Source organism: Pituophis catenifer, unplaced genomic scaffold (genome assembly GCF_029215685.1).
Source record: "Pituophis catenifer annectens isolate HBS135680 unplaced genomic scaffold, rPitCat1.0.hap2 SCAF_8, whole genome shotgun sequence".
In the NCBI taxonomy this organism is placed as follows: Eukaryota; Metazoa; Chordata; class Lepidosauria; order Squamata; family Colubridae; genus Pituophis; species Pituophis catenifer.
The window spans coordinates 72,677,598-72,695,220 of record NW_027256888.1 but is presented as its reverse complement, the minus strand read 5'-3'; the positions used below and the strand labels follow the sequence as shown (position 1 = coordinate 72,695,220).

The 17,623-nt window shown below is 43.7% G+C and overlaps 1 protein-coding gene across 1 annotated transcript; it reads right to left on the bottom strand.

Annotated features, from left to right (window-relative positions):
* Window positions 1-7,995: 7,995 nt before the first annotated feature.
* LOC139320612 (placenta-specific gene 8 protein-like) lies at window positions 7,996-16,739 on the bottom strand. The gene is made up of 3 exons (XM_070949002.1): window positions 16,637-16,739; window positions 13,879-14,003; window positions 7,996-8,100 (listed from the first exon to the last, which is right to left on the bottom strand). The coding sequence occupies exons 1-3, from the start codon at window positions 16,737-16,739 to the stop codon at window positions 7,996-7,998; spliced, it is 333 nt and encodes a 110-aa protein (XP_070805103.1).
* Between the last annotated feature and the right edge of the window lie 884 nt (window positions 16,740-17,623).

The following is a 17,623-nucleotide window of genomic DNA, read 5'->3' as shown; positions in this document are numbered from 1 at the left end:
GGGGGGGGATGCAGTTCTGGTTTCTTGGTGTTGCTAAAGACAATCTGTGACTCAGGAGAAGACAGTTGAATCAGGCGGTTTGCAAACAGGAAGTGTCCCAATATTAAAACATTAAGTACAGTTTCAGGAATACTGGTCAGAATTCTACAGGGGAGTTACTGAGTCTGACATCTGCACCTCTATAACTGTCTGGTTTGGTTCTGCAACCCAACAAGACAGACACCGACTTCAGAGGATCATTAGAACTGCAGAAAAAACAATGGCTACCAACCTGCCTTCCATTGAGGACCTCTACACTGCACGAGTCAAAAAAAAGGCTGTGAAAATATTTACAGACCCCTCGCATCCTGGACATAAACTGTTTCAACTCCTACCCTCAAAACGACGCTATAGAGCACTGCACACCAGAACAACTAGACACAGGAACAGTTTTTTCCCGAATGCCATCACTCTGCTAAATAAATAATTCCCTCAACACTGTCAAACTATTTACTAAGTCTGCACTACTATTAATCTTCTCATCGTTCCCACCACCCATCTCCTGCCACTTATGACTGTATGACTGTAACTTTGTTGCTGGTATCCTTACGATTTTTATTTTTTTTTTAATTTGATTTATATGCCGCCCTTCTCCGGAGACTCAGGGCAGCTTACAGTGCGTTAAGCAATAGCCTTCATCCTTTTGTATATTTATACAAAGTCAGCTTATTGCCCCCACAAACTGGGTCCTCATTTCACCTACCTTAGAAAGGATGGAAGGCTGAGTCAACCTTGAGCCTTGGAGAGATTCGAACCAGCAGTAAATTGCAGGCAGCTGTGTTAATAACAGGGTGCGTAACCACTGTACTATCAAGGCTCAAGATTTATATTGATTGTTTCCTAATATGATTTGATTGCTTATTTGTACCTTATGACTATCATTAAGTGTTGTACCCAGGGGTGAAATGTTCCCGGTTCGGACCGGATCACCCAATCCGGTAGCGATGGTGGCGGGTGTTTCGGAGAACCGCTAGCAAAAATCCCTGCCCCTCCCCCATGCCCAGATGAGCCGCACAATCATCAGAGGCTTTTTTTTTTAATTTTTAAAAGCATTTTTTTACAACCTCTTCAGCTGAAGAGGTTGTAGAAAAAATGGTTTTAAAAGTAAAAAAAAAAAAAAAGTTGACCATGCCCACTGAGTCACATTACCCACCAAGCCACGCCCACCAAGCCACGCCCACAGAACCGGTAATAACAAATGTTACGTTTCACCACTGGTTGTACCTTATGATTCTTGACAAAGGTATCTTGTCTTTTTATGTACATATACTATTTCAGACAAAAGGGTGTCCAGTCTCTTCTTAAAAGCCTCCAGTGATGGTGTACCCATGACTTCTAAAGCCAAGCCATTCAACTGAATCAGAATAGAGATGGAAGGGGACCTTGGAGGTCTTCTAGTCCAGCTCCCTGCTCAAGCAGGAGATCCTATGCCCGTGATGGCGAACCTATGGCACGGGTGCCACAGGTGGCACGCGGAGCCATATTGGTGGGCACACGAGTGTTGCCCTAGCTCAGCTCCAGTGTGCATGTGCGCACCAGCCAACTGATTTTCAGGCCTTCCGGTCCCACCGGAAGTCAGGAAACTGGCTGTTTCCGGACTCCGGAAGGCCTCCGGGGGGGGGGGGGATGGAGAAGGCTCCTAGACAGCCCTCCCCAGGCTCCTAGAAAGCCTCTGGAGCCTGGGGAGGGGGAAAAAACGGGCCTACCGGGCCCACTGTGCCATCACGTGCCAAAAGCAGGGGAAGTGTGGGGGAGGTCACGTGTGCATGCGCGGGAGGGCAAGGCGCATTGAATTATGGATGTGGGCACACACACCCGCGACCCCCCCGTGACCCCCCGCGACCCCCCACGACCCCCCGCTACCCCCCGCTTTTGGCACGCGACGGGAAAAAGGTTAGCCATCACTGTCCTATGCCATTTCAGACTGGTGGCTGTCCAGTCTCTTCTTAAAAACCTCCAGTGATGAAGCACCCACAACTTCTGAAGGCAAACTTGTTCCATTGGTGAATTGTCCTCACTGTTAGGAAGTTTCTCCTCGATTCCAGGCTGCTTCTCTCCTTGATTAGTTTCCATCCGTAGTTTCTTGTCCTGCCTTTAGGTGCTTTGGAAAATAAATTGACCCCCTCCTCTTTGTGGCAGTGTCTCAAATACTGGAATACTGCTATCATGTCCCCCCTAGTTAATTGTCGGTTAATTGTTGGTTAATTGTTCTCACTGTGAGGAAATTTCTCCTTAGTTCTAGGTTGCTTCTTTCCTTTATTAGTTTCCATTCATTGCTTCTTGTCCTGCCTTCAGATGCTTTGGAGAATAGCTTGACTCCCTCTTCTTTGGGGCAGCCCCTGAGATATTGGAACACTATCATGTCACTCCTAGTCCTTTTTATTATTATTATTATTAAATTGGACAAACCCAATTCCTTAAAGTTTAGTTACAGGTTTTTTTTTTAAAGAATCTGATCTTATTTACCCAAGATGTCTGAGCTGACGGTTGGGAGATATTTTTGAAATATTTAATTACACACATCAAGGTTGAATATATATAAAGCAGACAAATACTGAAAGGTAATAACATGATTCTATCAAACAATGTTAGTTAACATGTGTTTCTTTGAATCTCAAGGAGACTACCCCTGTTTCCCAAAAAATAAGACCCAGCTGGAAAATAAACCCATAGCATGAGTTTTCAGAATGCTCGTAATATAAGACCTACCCCCAAAATAAGCCCCAGTTAAGATTGTCAGCCAGACAAACACATTTAATACCGTATTTCTCACGAAAATAAGACCTAACTGGAAAATAAGCCCTAATGTGTCTTTTGGAGCAAAAATTAATATAAGACCCAGTCTTATTTTTTGGGAAACATCAGTGGTGAAATCCAATTTTTTTTTTTACTACCGGTTCTGTGGGCCTGGCTTGGTGGGCCTGGTGTGGTTTGGTGGGCATGGTTTGGTGGGTGTGGCAGAGGAAGGATACTGCAAAATCCCCATGCCCTCCCCACTCCTAGGGGAAGAATATTGCAAAATCTCCATTCCCACCCCACTGTGGGGCCAGCCAGAGGTGGTATTTGCTAGTTCTCCGAACTGCTCAAAATTTCCGCTACTGGTTCAGAACCTGCTGGATTTCACCCCTGGGAAACATGGTATTTCAAAATAAATAATTCAAATAGAAACTGTGATTATTTCATATAAAAACTGGGTTATTTCTGCTTCCTGGTCTGGCTCCTTCCCCTTTCTTTGATCCCATGATTGCTGAGAACCATTTCTGGGTTAACACAGGGTAGAACAAATAAAGATGCACTTTGTGGCTGCTTTAAAGCAAGTGGGACTTTCGGCAGCTCAGATGTGACCTTTGGATTAGACTCTGATTTGTTTCCTTGACATGACTAGTTCCCTTTTCCTTCCTTCCGTTCTTTTAACCATTTAGCCATGTCCGACTCTTGGTGACTTTCTAGGCAATTGCTCTCCATGCTACCCTGTCAAGCACAAATTCTTTCAGTCGTTGGATGTCCATTTTTGTATCAGGTTTTTAAAAGCCGAGGTGGTGCAGTGGTTAAGAGTACAGTACTGCAGGCTACTTCAGCTGACTGCTAGCTGCAGTTCGGCAGTTCAAATCTCACCAGCTCAAGGTTGATTCAGCCTTCCATCCTTCTGAGGTAGATAAAATGAGGACCCAGATTGTTGTGGGCAAGAAGCTGACTCTGTAAACAGCTTAGAGAGGACTGTAAAAGCACTATGAAGTAGTATATAAGTCTAAGTGCTATTGCTATTTGATGTTATCAAGCCAGATTGTTCTTTGCTTGCCTCTTTGTCTTCCATTAACCATTCCTAGTACCCATGCCTTCTCCAATGAGTTCGCACAGTGGTGGGTTGCCCTCGGTTCGCACCGGTTCTATAGAACCAGTAGTAAATCCGGCGGGAGGCTCCGCCCACTGACTCCGATGTCATCAAAATGCTTCTGCACTTGCGCAGAAGAGCGCGCGCACGCGGCCCCATTGCAAACCGGTAGTAAAGGTAAGTAGAACCCACCCCTGGTTCGCACACATAACATGGCCAAAATAAATCAGACGTAGTCTTATGATTTTGGCTTCTAGTGATGTTTCTGGTTTTAAACGATTTAGCACCTCTCTTTTGGCTGCTTTTGCTGTCCATAGTATACATAATTATTTACGCCACACCAGAGTTCAAAGGCCTCAATTCCTCTTCAATCAGCCGTTCTTAGTGTCCAACCCTCACACGTCATACGGAAGACTGTTGCTCTAACTAGCCTACTTTTATAGTTATTTTCCTTTCTTTACTATCCAGGATTACTTTTAGGTGGTCTGAAATGCTAGAATGGCTGCCCTTTATTCACCACAGAACACAGCCTCACGTTCCCACAATTCTTTCATGATTTTGATTTTCCTGAGAAAATCCACAAAGGAGAAAGACGAGAATAAATAAACATGAGGAGACCTGAGTCTCCATCGTTTTATGTAGCTTTTTTTTTTATTATTCTGGAAATCAGCTACATATTCTGGATCTTATACCAATAAAGTAAGCTAATACAAAAGTTTGGCAACTAGCCACGGAAGAGTTGATTCCCCCCGCCCTCGTAAAATACCATCCTTGTTTATTCGGAGTATACATTAGAAGCTGTGGTTAACTTAAAGAACAATAAAAACCATCTGGCATGTACAAAGGAACAGGAGTGCCTTTGAGTTGTCTACAATAAAAAAGCCAATGACTTCACAGGGCCTCTGCATCATCCAGGTGCAAAGGTGTTGCTCAATATATGATTTTTTTTAAAGGTGGTGTGGAAAGTAGCTGTGAAAAAAATCCAGACTGGAAACATTTCTCAGACTGAACTGGAAGAAGCAGGACATTTTCTTGGCTTCCTTTCCCAACTCATCTCCCAAGCTTTTCTGATGTCCTGCACATTAACCTTTTTTTTTTTTTTTGATTTGATTTATATGCCGCCCTTCTCCGGAGACTCAGGGCGGCTTACAATGCATTAAGCAATAGCCTTCATACTTTTGTATATTTTATACAAAGTCAGTTTATTGCCTCCACAATCTGGGTCCTCATTTTACCTACCTTAGAAAGGATGGAAGGCTGAGTCAACCTTGAGCCTGGTGAGATTCGAACTTTCAGTAATTGCAGGCAGCTGATGTTAATAACAGCACTGTTAATAACAGTGCTTTAGTCTGCTATACCATTGGCATATATTTAAAGCTTTAGGATGGCCAGGCCATCCTTTTCTCTAATGAACCAAAGGGATACGGGACAGAAACAAATATTTTCATCCAAAGAAATTCTGGTTGTAATTCAGTCCAGTCTGAAATTAGGAAGCAGTGATGAGCTACTGGATGGAAAGCTGACTGAGGTCCAGGATTTTAAGAGGACAACAGAATAACAGAGTTGGAAAGCACCTTGGAGGTCTTCTAGTCTAACCCCCTGCTCAAGCAGGAGATCCTATGCCATTTCAGACAAACTAGAGCCTGGTGGCGCAGCAGACTAAAGCACTGTTATTAACATCAGCTGCCTGCAATTACTGCAAGTTCAAATCTCAACAGGCTCAAGGTTGACTCAGCCTTCCATCCTTCCGAGGTAGGTAAAATGAGGACCCGGTTTGTGGGGGCAATAAGCTGACTTTGTATAAAATATACAAAAGTATGAAGGCTATTGCTTAACGCATTGTAAGCCGCCATGAGTCTCCGGAGAAAAGCGGCATATAAATCAAATAAAAAAAAATGGTTGTCCAATCTCTCCTTTTAAACCTCCAATGTTGGAACACCCAACATCAGCCGTTCCACTGATTAATTGTTCTGACTGTGAAGAAATTTCTCCTTAGTTCTAGGTTGCTTCTCTCCATGCGTAGTTTCCATTCATTGCTTCTTGTCCTGCCTTCAGGTTTTGTGGTGGTGGTGTTGTTTGGTTTGGGTTTTCTTTCTGTCCTGATGTTTCTCCAGCAGCTGTGGCTAGTATCTTCAGAAGCAGAATGAGCTGTTTTGCAGTATATCTCTTGCAAGCTCATAGGCAAAAATGCTATGATGAAGCACCACAAAACAGCTCACTCATCATTCAACCCAAAAGCTCATCAGTGGTTCATTGATGCCAGCCATTAAAGACTACACCAATATAATCTATGCTTCCTTTTGGGCAAAACAGCAAGAACAGCCAATATTATTTCCAGGAAGTCTAATGTTGCCTGCCTAGTAATTTATTAAGTGATCCTCAAGTTCACTCAAAACTTGTGAGGAATTTTTCACATTCCAGCTGTGGAATTTCAGTGTTTGAAAGATCTTTTAGTTTCCACTAAATTTATGTTAACAAAGCACAGTGGGGGGGGAAAACTTTCTCTTGTTGATTTTGCTTATCTCCAGGATAGGAAATCTTCTTGCTATGTGAAAAATCTTGGTTTTGTTCTTTTGTTTTTTTAATACAGTAGCTACATTAACTTGATGTTCCAACAGTGGAAGAAGTAACTATAAGCAATGTTGTCCAATCGGTGCAGAATTTCCCCTCCCTTAATCCTCAAAGAACATGGCCTTCATCTGGATTACGGGAGTGGAAGGTCCAACACTTCCACTCCCATAATCCACAGTTTGAGAATGATCCATTAATGATCTAGCGTGACGACAGCAAAAACAACACAGCTGATTACAAGTGGGAGACGCTGGAAGGGCCTATTACACGCGCAAGGGCCAAATTGATTAATGGCATATAAAGGCAGAGATCTCTGTAATGGTAGTTTAATACTCTGACGATGTCAGCACGATGGCTGACGAAAGCTTAGTTAAATAAAATTTTAATTATTTTAAAATTTTAGGTTCCGGAGCTTGCAGGATGTCTGCTTCTTTCTTTACTAATATACCTGGAACTCATATTTTTAAAATAGTTTTATATATATATATATATATATGGTGGCTCAGTGGCTAAAACGCTGAGCTTGTTGATCGAAAGGTTGGCAGTTCAGCAGTTCGAATCCCTAGTGCTGCGTAACGGGATAAGCTCCCCTTACTCGTCCCTGCTTCTGCCAACTTAGCAGTTCGAAAGCACATGAAAAATGCAAGTAGAAAAATAGGGACCACCTTTGGTGGGAAGGTAACAGCATTTTGTGTGCCTTTGGCGTTTAGTCATGCCAGCCACATGACCACGGAGACGTCTTCAGACAGCGCTGGCTCTTTGGTTTTGAAATGGAGATGAGCACCGCCCCCTAGAGTTAGGAACAACTAGCAAATATGTGCAAGGGAAACCTTTACCTTTACCCAGTTTAACCCTGAGAATGCCTGGAGAGAGGAATGGTCCATGGTACCTTCTTGTGGCCTGACGTGGAGGCTCGGGGAGGGTGAAAAACGGCCTACCAGAAATGGGCCCGTTTCCAGCCTCCAGAGGGCCTCTGGAGCCTGGAGAGGCCATTTTCGCCCTCCCGAAGGCTCAAGGAAAGCATACAGAGCCCAGGAAGAGAAAACACCCCCCCCCCAGGTGCAGGAGTAGGCCATACCCACCATGGCCACGCCCACCCAGCAACCAGGCAGAGACCCCTTGCTAAAATTTTTGAAGCCCACCCCTGATTTACAACGTTGTACCCGAAAAGAGTTTGAACACCCAGCTCTGGACAACAGTCTCACACGTTATTCCCAGTTTTATTAAATAAGGCACAATTTGCTGAATTAAAAACCACATGCTGACACACTTTTAATTATGATCTGTAAATCACAATGCAAACCACAAAACGCTAAGCCCAAAGCAAACAAGCCCTGTGGGAACCCTGCCAGTGGTGCAAATGGAGCTTCTACGGTGCAGAACTTTGCAGGAGATCTATTGAGGTCCTGAGAAGTTGAGGTCCTTCTTCATGTGTCCTGCTGCTCTCTGACCAGCCTAGCAGAAAAGAACAGGGATTACATTGGAAAATTGCTCATGTTTATTATTACCCGATCAACCCAATCTTCGCAGATAGTAAGTATTTGCATGCCTACCTAGAAAATCCCTAACTGCTTTCTCCTGTTGATATCTCTCTTGAGCTGGCAAAGGTTACAAGGACCACAGAAAGTGACTATGAGACAGTCTGAGCAGATCGTTCCCTGAGGAGCAAAAAAAAGAGAGAAAGAAATCACAATCCTGAATCCAGTTCTATATTTTGAATGATAGTTTACTGTATACAATGAAAGCAGTCCGAAAGCTGGCTCTGAGCTGTATTTATCTGGAGATTTCTGTCTTCCCTGTCGTAATCTTAGGTGTGACGGATGTTGTTTCTCTGTGAAACCCACGAAAGACACAGTCCAACCTCATTAAACTGGACAGACCGTAAGACAAAGCAGCTGATATGGGATGTAATAGATACTTTGGAGCAGGTTTCACGTCAACACATCCCATATACATTCTTGGAAGATGGACTGAGCAAGAAGGAACACATTTGGAAGCTCTGAGATAAGCAAAGTATCACAACGGAATGGAACACCTAGTAAATCTTGGCAGATAGCAAAAAAACCAAGCAGACCTGGACTAGATTGGCTGAAAATTGGTTGGGGAAACTCAAACAACATGTCTTGGACATTTAACAGAATAACAGAGTTGGAAGGGACATTGGAGATCTTCTAGTCCAACCCCCTGCTCAGGCAGGAAACCCTACACCACTTCAGAAAAATGGTTGTTGTCAGGTTTCGGTGTCGTCTCAAATAAATTGCATTTCCAAACAAATAGTCTTTGATGAACTCTTTCATTTATTAAGCACGACAATCTGTCCCCAACTCCGTCGTAGCCAACACTGACTTCCTGACCCCAAACCTTCCCTTTCCGTTCCCCAATTCTCTGCATCTCATTGGCCATCTTCCAAATCACTCTCCCCATATCTACTACTTCAGCTCCCAGGAATGTCCCCCCTCCCATCCCATCTCCTAGGGGATATTATCTTCAGGGAAAATAAGTAGGTGAAAAGTCAAGCGTCCTCTTGCCAGCTGCCCCCTCTTCTCCTCCTTATGTCAGTACTGGAAAAAATGTAGTTTGGAGTGCTAACAGTTGTCCAATCTCAATGGAATAGAATAGAATAGAATAGAATAGAATAGAATAGAATAGAATAGAATAGAATAGAATAGAATAGAATAGAATAGAATAGAATAACAGAATTGGAAGGGACCTTGGAGGTCTTCTAGTCCAACCCCCTGCTTAAGTGGGAAACCCTCTACCATTTCAGACAAATGGTTATCCAATCTCTTCTTAAAAGTTTCCAGTGTTCGAGCATCCACAACTTCTGGTGCTTTGGAGAATAGCTTGGCCCTCTCTTCTTTGTGGCAGCCCCTCAAATATCGGGACACTGCTATCATCAGTGAGATAAGAGAGAGCCTTGGTAGTACAGTGGTCTAAAGCACCCTGTTATTAAGACCAGCTGCCTGCAATTACTGCAGGTTCGAATCTCGTCAGGCTCAAGGTTGACTCAGCCTTCCATCCTTTCAAAGGTAGGTGAAATGAGGACCCAGATTGTGGGGGCAATAAGCTGACTTTGTATAAATATACAAAAGGATGAAGGCTATTACTTAGCGCATTGTAAGCCGCCCTGAGTCTCCAGAGAAGGGCGGCATATAAATCAAAATTAAAAAAAAAAATCGTGTTGCCCCAGTCCTTCTTTTCATTTGGATAATTCCTAGCTGACTTTCCCCCCCCCCAGCATTCCCTCATTCAATTCCTACATGCAGATCACAGCAAGTGCACACCCCAATCAGATCAGCTAGCAAAAATTACTGCTGGATAATTGTTTCTCAGCAAACATCGCAAAGATATTGATAAAATGAAGCAAAAGGCAAAAGCAGGGAAAGGGACATGAACTACGAAGAGATTAACAGGTCAAAGTACTTGATATGTTATCAGATAATAGATAACTCTGTGGATAAAGAACAGAGAGAGTTCCAAAGGGATGGGCTTTTTGTTATTCTAGCTTTAATCCTTTGTGTAGCAATAGCTAGCAGAACAGAGGTGGGAAGTAGGAAACCAGGTCATCCCTCTTTCGCCCTGTACTTTGTAAAGGAAATAATTTGGTAGGTGTCCAATGAGAAGGAAATAGGAAACCAGTTACATATTGCTATCGAAAGAACCTGACAATTTGTCAGCCCCGGAGGCCATCTTTTTCTTGGGATCTTCAGGGCTCCCACATTTAGTGCTGTGGGAAACTGGGAGGGGAGATTGCATGGAGTTGCAGGGATATCTAGTCTAAACAACATTCCTTTCTCAGAGAGTCAAGGACGTTTGGCCTCCACCTGGAGTGGCATGATGGGGAGGCATCTCCAGTTGGAGATGGACCATTGATTGGATCATGTGATGGACATGTGGGTGCAGGGAAGGGACCTGGGCTTTCTTTTGGGTGGAGAAAACCTGGAAGCTTTCAGTTTCGGGTTTTCCCAGATGTGCCAATATGACATCTCTAATAAAATGGAACTTTCATTCCAAAGTGCATGTAAATCATTACATTGGGTGGAGCAGGTGGTGCATATGTGTATGGCAGGGACAATCACCAGTGGAGTGACCATGACTTTTATACACCTGAAACTGAGAACTTTGAAACCTATCATGAAACAAATGGGTGCCTCTTTCTTACAGTGGAACTATTTTGGAATATCTCATGGTAGACATAGTTAATTTCTGGTCAGAGTGAGGTTGGAGGGAACAGATAACTGAGACACTTTGTCCTTCAACTCTAACAAAGCCAAACAAGAGTAGACTAATCTCAACTTCTTCTTCATCCTGTTGGTCTCTGTTCCTATGTGGTTCTATGGAGCATTCTTTAGCCGTGGTCCGTGGTTAGAGATAGTGGAAGGACTTCTAACAAGACATCTGCCCTCTTCTTCATACATCTCTAACCATCCCATTGTTGTCCTCTTCTCTAAACTTCTCACAATACTAGACAACACAGTATCAACAGTAGAGACCTTCAAATTTCTAGGTTCTACCATATCGTAAGATCTAAAATGGACAGCTAACATCAAAAACGTCATCAAAAAAGCATAACAAAGAATGTTCTTTCTGCGCCAACTCAGAAAGCTCAAACTACCCAAGGAGCTGCTGATCCAGTTCTACAGAGGAATTATCGAGTCTGTCATCTGCACCTCTATAACTGTCTGGTTTGGTTCTGCAACCCAACAAGACAGACACAGACTTCAGAGGATAATTAGAACTGCAGAAAAAACAATGGCTACCAACCTGCCTTCTATTGAGGACCTGTATACTGCAGGAGTCAAAAAGAGGGCTGTGAAAATATTTACAGACCCTTCGCATCCTGGACACAAACTGTTTCAACTCCTACCCTCAAAACGACACTATAGAGCCCTGCACACCAGAGCAACTAGACACAAGAAAAGTTTTTTCCCGAACGCCATCGCTCTACTAAACAAATAATTCCCTCAACACTGTCAAACTATTTACTAAGTCTGGACTACTACTAATCTTCTCATCATTCCTACCACCCATCTCCTGCCACTTATGACTGTATGACTGTAACTTTGTTGCTTGTATCCTTACGATTTATATTGATATTGTTTCCTGATTGCTTATAGCTTATACCCTATGACTATCATTAAGTGTTGTACCTTATGATTCTTGATGAGCGTATCTTTTCTTTTATGTACACTGACAGCGTATGCACCAAGACAAATGCCTTGTGTGTCCAATTACACTTGGCCAATAAAAAAATTCTATTCTATTCTATTCTATCTATTCTAAACACCAGTCAAAGAGTTTAGTTGTTTTCTTGAAGATGTTTCATAACCCAATCAGTGCTTGGGTAATGAAATGCAAGAAAACAACCAAGCTCAGAGAGCACCAAGGATCCCAAATTTCAACCCTTCAAATATTCTCATTTATTGGTACCAGTCCAATACTCTTAGTATTGGTGTCCAGGCCATCCTTCTTAGGCTTTAAAGAAATTTGAGCATTAGTCTATCAAGCAGCTTGGTCTCTAGCACTTCTCATATGTCAACCACAGCAATTTTTCTCACTTATAGAAGTGAGAAGTTATATTTCTCACGTATAATTTTCATAAAAGTAGCCACAGAAATCTTTTGCAGCCTAGGAGCCAAGTGGCACCTTAAAGATAAATAATGCATATGTCATTAAGTAAGCTGTTATGGATCAAAATACACTTCATTGTGTGGACAATGATCTACACAAATGTACGCTTGAATATATTTGTTCATCTTTAAGGGTGAAAGTTCACTGATGTTTAACCTGAGTAACTGACAGTTCAGGTCCCCAAATAACTTTAAAGTACATTCCATTAAAACAACCATTAAAACAACAATAAAAAAAAGAAAAAGTGTATTGTAATAAACACGTCACTCTTGACTTCTGGCCATATTGTAAAGGATACCTTTGAGCTTTGAAGAATAAATACACTAAAGTGCAAATTAAATTAAGTTCCTGAATTTTATGAGAAAGGGAAATTACATAGGTCAGGCCATTATGGACTTTTTGCTGAAAGCAGAAAAAAAAATGAATTTATGATTTATAGCTTTGGTGACTAGAAAGAGAAGAAGAGGGAAAGAAGAGGCCCACAATGGAACCTTAAAGAGATTGGATAAAATGTAAATGCATTTATGACTTGGGGGGAAAAAAAACATTAGAAGCTGCTCCTTTATATATACAAGGCATCAGTGGTGAAATCAAAAATTTGTTACTACTGATTCTGTGGGCATGGCTTGGTGGGGTGGTGGTGGTAATGTGATTGGGTGGGCGTGGCTATTTTTTTTTTTTTTTTACTTTTAAACCATTTTTTCTACAACCTCTTTGGCGAAGAGGTTGCAAAAAAATGCTTTCAAAAGCCTCTGACGATCCCAGCTGAGTTGCCTGATCGTCAGAGGCTTTTTTTCTTTTAAATGCCTCTGACAATCAGGCAACTCAGCTGGGATCGTCAGAGGCTTTTAAAAGGAAAAAAGCCTCTGACGATCAGACAACTCAGCTGGCATCATCAGAGGCATTTAAAAGAAAAAAAGGATGGGGAGGGCAGGGATTTTTACTACTAGTTCTCCGAACCACCCGCCTCCATCACTACCAGATCGGGCAATCCGGTCCGAACCGGGAGCATTTCACACCTGAAAGGCATTCCTCGACTTATAACCACAACTGAGCCCAAAATTTATGTTGCTAAGCAAGGTAGCTGTTTGGTGAGTTTGCTCCATTTTACAACCTTTCATACCACGGTTGTTAAGTGAAATGCTGCAGTTATTAAATTAGTAACACGGTTGTAAAGTGAATTTGGCTTCCACCCAGGGGTGAAATGCTCCCGGTTCGGACCGGTTTGGCCAAATCGGTAGCGATGGCAGTTGGTGGTTTGGAGAACCAGTAGCAATGGCGGTGTGAGGCTCCACCCACCCACCCAGTCGTCATTACTTCCTGGTTTTAACCTGTTTTTTACCCTCTGCACATGTGCAGAAGAGTTTGCACATGCACAGAGGGTCCAAGCGCATACATGATGCACGGCGTGTGCACTTCTAAACCGGTTGGGAAGGTAAGTAGATTTCACCCCTGCTTCCACCCATTGACTTTGCTTATCAGAAGGTCGCAAAAGGGGTTCCCATGACCCCAGGACACTGCAACCATCATAAATATGAGCCAGTTGCCACGCGCATGAATTTTATTAATGTGACTGTGTAGATGTCGCAACTGTCGTAAGTGTGAAAAACATCCATCAGTCACTTTTTTTCCAGTGCCATTTTTCTTTCTCTCGTTTTTCTTTTTCATTTTCTGATTAATTTATCACTTTTCTTTTAGGCCTAAACTTGTTTTGTTTTTACTTTGCAAGAAAAACTCTTTTTTAAAATACAATTAATGGGAAAGAAGAAGAAAAAGAGAAACATTGCGATGATCAATGAGTTTACCGGAATCCTGTACAAAGTGCGATATCGTGTCCTCATGGCCACCGTAGGACCACAGGAACAACACTCGTCCATGTCTTTGGCCACGATGCACCCCAGGCAACAGTAGCAGAAAGCTCCACACAGACCTAGGGAAGCGATCAAAGAAAATTCATCTTTATAACCTCAAGTGAAAACAATAGCAATAGCACTTAGACTTATACAGGGGTCAGCTGCTGGGGGTTCACAGGGATTCGGCAGAACCTCTAGCTAAGATTCTGTGTAGTTCGGAGAACCCCCAAATCCCATTCCTGGCTGGCCCTGCCCAACCCGCCCCTCCCCTCCCAGGAGTCCCCATGCGGTCTGTTTTGGATGCAGGTAAGTGCAGGATGCACATAGAGGCTCGGGGAGGGTGAAAAACCCTCCACAGGGCCTGGTGGCTCAGCAGACTGATAGCATTGTGATTAACACCAGCTGTCTGCAATTACTGTAAGTTTGAATCTCACCAGGCTCAAGGTTGACTCAGCCTTCCATCCTTTCTAAGGTAGGTAAATTGAGGACCCAGTTTGTGGGGGCAATAAGCTGACTTTGTATAAATATACAAAAGTATGAAGGCTATTGCTTAACGCATTGTAAGCCGCCCTGAGTCTCCGGAGAAGGGTGGCATATAAATCAAATTAAAAAATTAAAAAAAACAAAAACAAAAAAAACCTAGGCCTACCGGAAGTTTGGGAAGGCCAGAAATGGGCCCGGTTCTGGCCTCTAGAGGGCCTCCGGAGCCTGGGAAGGCCGTTTTCGCCCTCCCAGGGGCTCAAGGAAAGCCTCCAGAGCCTGGAGAGGGCAAAAATGCCCCCCCCCACATCCCACCCCAGGGTGCAGGAGGCTAACTAGGCCATGCCCACCATTGCCTCGCCCACCCAGCAACCGAGCAGAAAACCCCTTGCTAAAATTTTTGAAGCCCACCCCTGGACTTATATACCGCTTCACAGTGCTGTATGTCAAGCTTCGTTGTTATCTCCAAATAAATGAATTTCCAAACGCCCGATCTTTGAGGAAATTTTTCTCTTTATTGAGCATAACGAACTGACCCTGACTCAATGCGCAGTTAGCACTGAACTTTGGCCCCCCCAAAACCTCTCTTTCCGGTTCCCAATTCTCTGTGTCTCATTGGCCATCTTCCAAGTCACTCTTCTCATCCCATCTCCGTCAGTTCACAGGAATGTCCCCCCCCCATCCCATCTCTGTGGAGACAGTTCTTCAGGGGAATTAAGTAGGTAAAAAGTTCAAGCCTCTCCTCTCCGTCCTTATGGCAGCTTGGAAGCTGACACTGTACAGCCCTCTCTAAGAGATTTACAGAGTCAGCCTATTGGCCCCCAACAATCTGGGTCCTCACCTCGGAAGGATGGGAGGCTGAGTCAACCTTGAGCCTGGTGAGATTTGAATTGCCAAATTGCAGTCAGCCGGCAGTCAGCAGAAGTAGCCTGCAATACTGCACTCTAACCACTGTGCCATCGTGGCTCGTGTAGTAAATGTAAACACCATGCTTCCCTGCTTGTTCTTAGAATAGAATTCTCCAAGCGGGTGCATTCCAGAAGGGTGGGGACTACGAAATACGTAGACATGTTTAATAGCTCTAACCATGATGTCTCAGAATTGCAAGAGTTGTCATCTCCACCCTTCCGGAAGACTCAACATTGGGAGAAGCTGTTTAGGAAGGCACATTTAAAGGAACAATGGACTTTCATAATAGCCTCCCGTGAGCCAGAAATTTCCAACTGCATTGTGTCACTGTTTTCTAGATCAGCAAGGTGTTCGTGACTTAGAGTTCTTGCTTATTAATATCTGGAATTATTATGTGTTAGCAAGAGGTATGTCACACTAATGGGTGTGTCGCTTCAGAATTCTTACACTGCAATCACCCAGGAGAAGATTTGCAAGGAGGTATCATCCCACACTTTTTCTTCATCAGCAGGATGGACACTGCATCCTTCTTACATGGTGACGGGGGAATTCTGGGAGTTAGGTTCTCACATCTTAAAGTTTCCAAAGTTGAGAAACACAGAGAGCAGATGGATAGACTCAGGAGTGGAATTCAAAAATTTTAGCAACCGGTTCTCTACCCGATTGCTAGGTAGGCATTGCCATGGTGGGTGTGACCCATTTAGCCTCCTGCACCACAGAGCGGGGTGTTTTCATCCTCCCCAGGCTCCGGAGGCTTTTTTCGAGCCTCCAGGAGGGCGAAAATGGCCTCCCCTGGGCTCCAGAGGCCCTCTGGAGGCCGGAAACGGGCCAGTTTCTAGACTTCTGGAAACTCCGGGACGCCCGTTTTTCGCCCTCTCAGAGCCTCTGCACAGGTGCTGCACTTACCTGGCATCCAAAATGGGCCGTGTGGAGACTCCTGGGAGGGGCATGGCAGGGTGGGCGGTGCCAGCCAGTCCTTGCAACTACGGGTTTGGCGAACCAGATGTAAAATTAGCGGTCCGAACTGGCTGAATCCCACTCCTGGATAGACTCAATGGCTATGGGTATGTTGTTGGAAGGACCTAGTTGGAGACACTTTGCCCTGGAGAAAATCTATTTATGTGGTTGCTAAGAACTGACACCCACTTAACAACACCTAATTAATCAATTTAACTTGTTCTGAACTTCTGATTCCATCACACACTGACAGGAAACGAGTGTGGAAAATCTTTGCTCACAGAGCTGGATCAACATTTAAAGGAAGAACAATTCAGGAACAAAGCTATCAAGGATCAACTCCATCACGTAAGGATTCACTCACAGATGTTACAGTCATCGCCGCAGTCACAGAGCTCAGACTGCCACTCAAAGCTCCTTGTGGTACTGTGACATTGTGGTTGAGTGACAATAGGTGACAACTCCATTGTACCACTTGTGGCGAGGTGCTCCAATCTAGGGTGAAAAAGTAAACATCCATTAAAGATTTGCCGAAATGCCATTGGGCATTTACTATGTCTCTTTCAACCCAAATTTTCTGAATAAACTTAGTAGCTAGGATAGGGACGACCAACTTGATGTCTCCAGAGTCAAAACTGGCCTCTGAGACCTTTATTTGTGGCCCCTCCAGTGTACAAAGTTTGCACAAAGGAGGTCTTAGTGCCTCTTCTCCCCATTTTTTAACATTTACATTTAACCATAGAGAGATTGATCATCCATATATAGTGATATATCTCTACCCAAGGCTGAGCAGGACATGCAAGGAAAGCTTTGGCCCAGTGATGAAATCCAATTTTTTTTACTACCGGTTCTGTGGGCGTGGCTTGGTGGGCGTGATGTGGCTTGGTGGGCGTGGTAGGGGAAGGATACTGCAAAATCCCCATTCCCTCCCCACTCCAGGGGAAAGGATACTGCAAAATCCCCATTCCCTCCCCACTCCTGGGGGAAGGATATTGCAAAATCTCCATTCCCACCCCACTCTGGGGCCAGCCAAAGGGGGTGTTTGCCGGTTCTCCAAACTGCTAAAAATTTCCAATACCAGTTTTCCAGAACCTGTCAGAACATGCTGGATTTCACCCCTGCTTTGACCCATTGCGTGAAGGCTTTGGGGAGACTTGTTGAAATGAAAGATATTTGCATGGAGTTAGTATTTATCCATGCAGTTTGTTTGTTTGTTTGTTTGTTTGTTTGTTTGTTTGTTTGTTTGTTTATTTATTTATTTATTTATTTATTTATTGGTTCGATTTATATGCCGCCCTTCTCCGGAGACTCAGGGCGGCTTACAATGCGTTAAGCAATAGCCTTCATACTT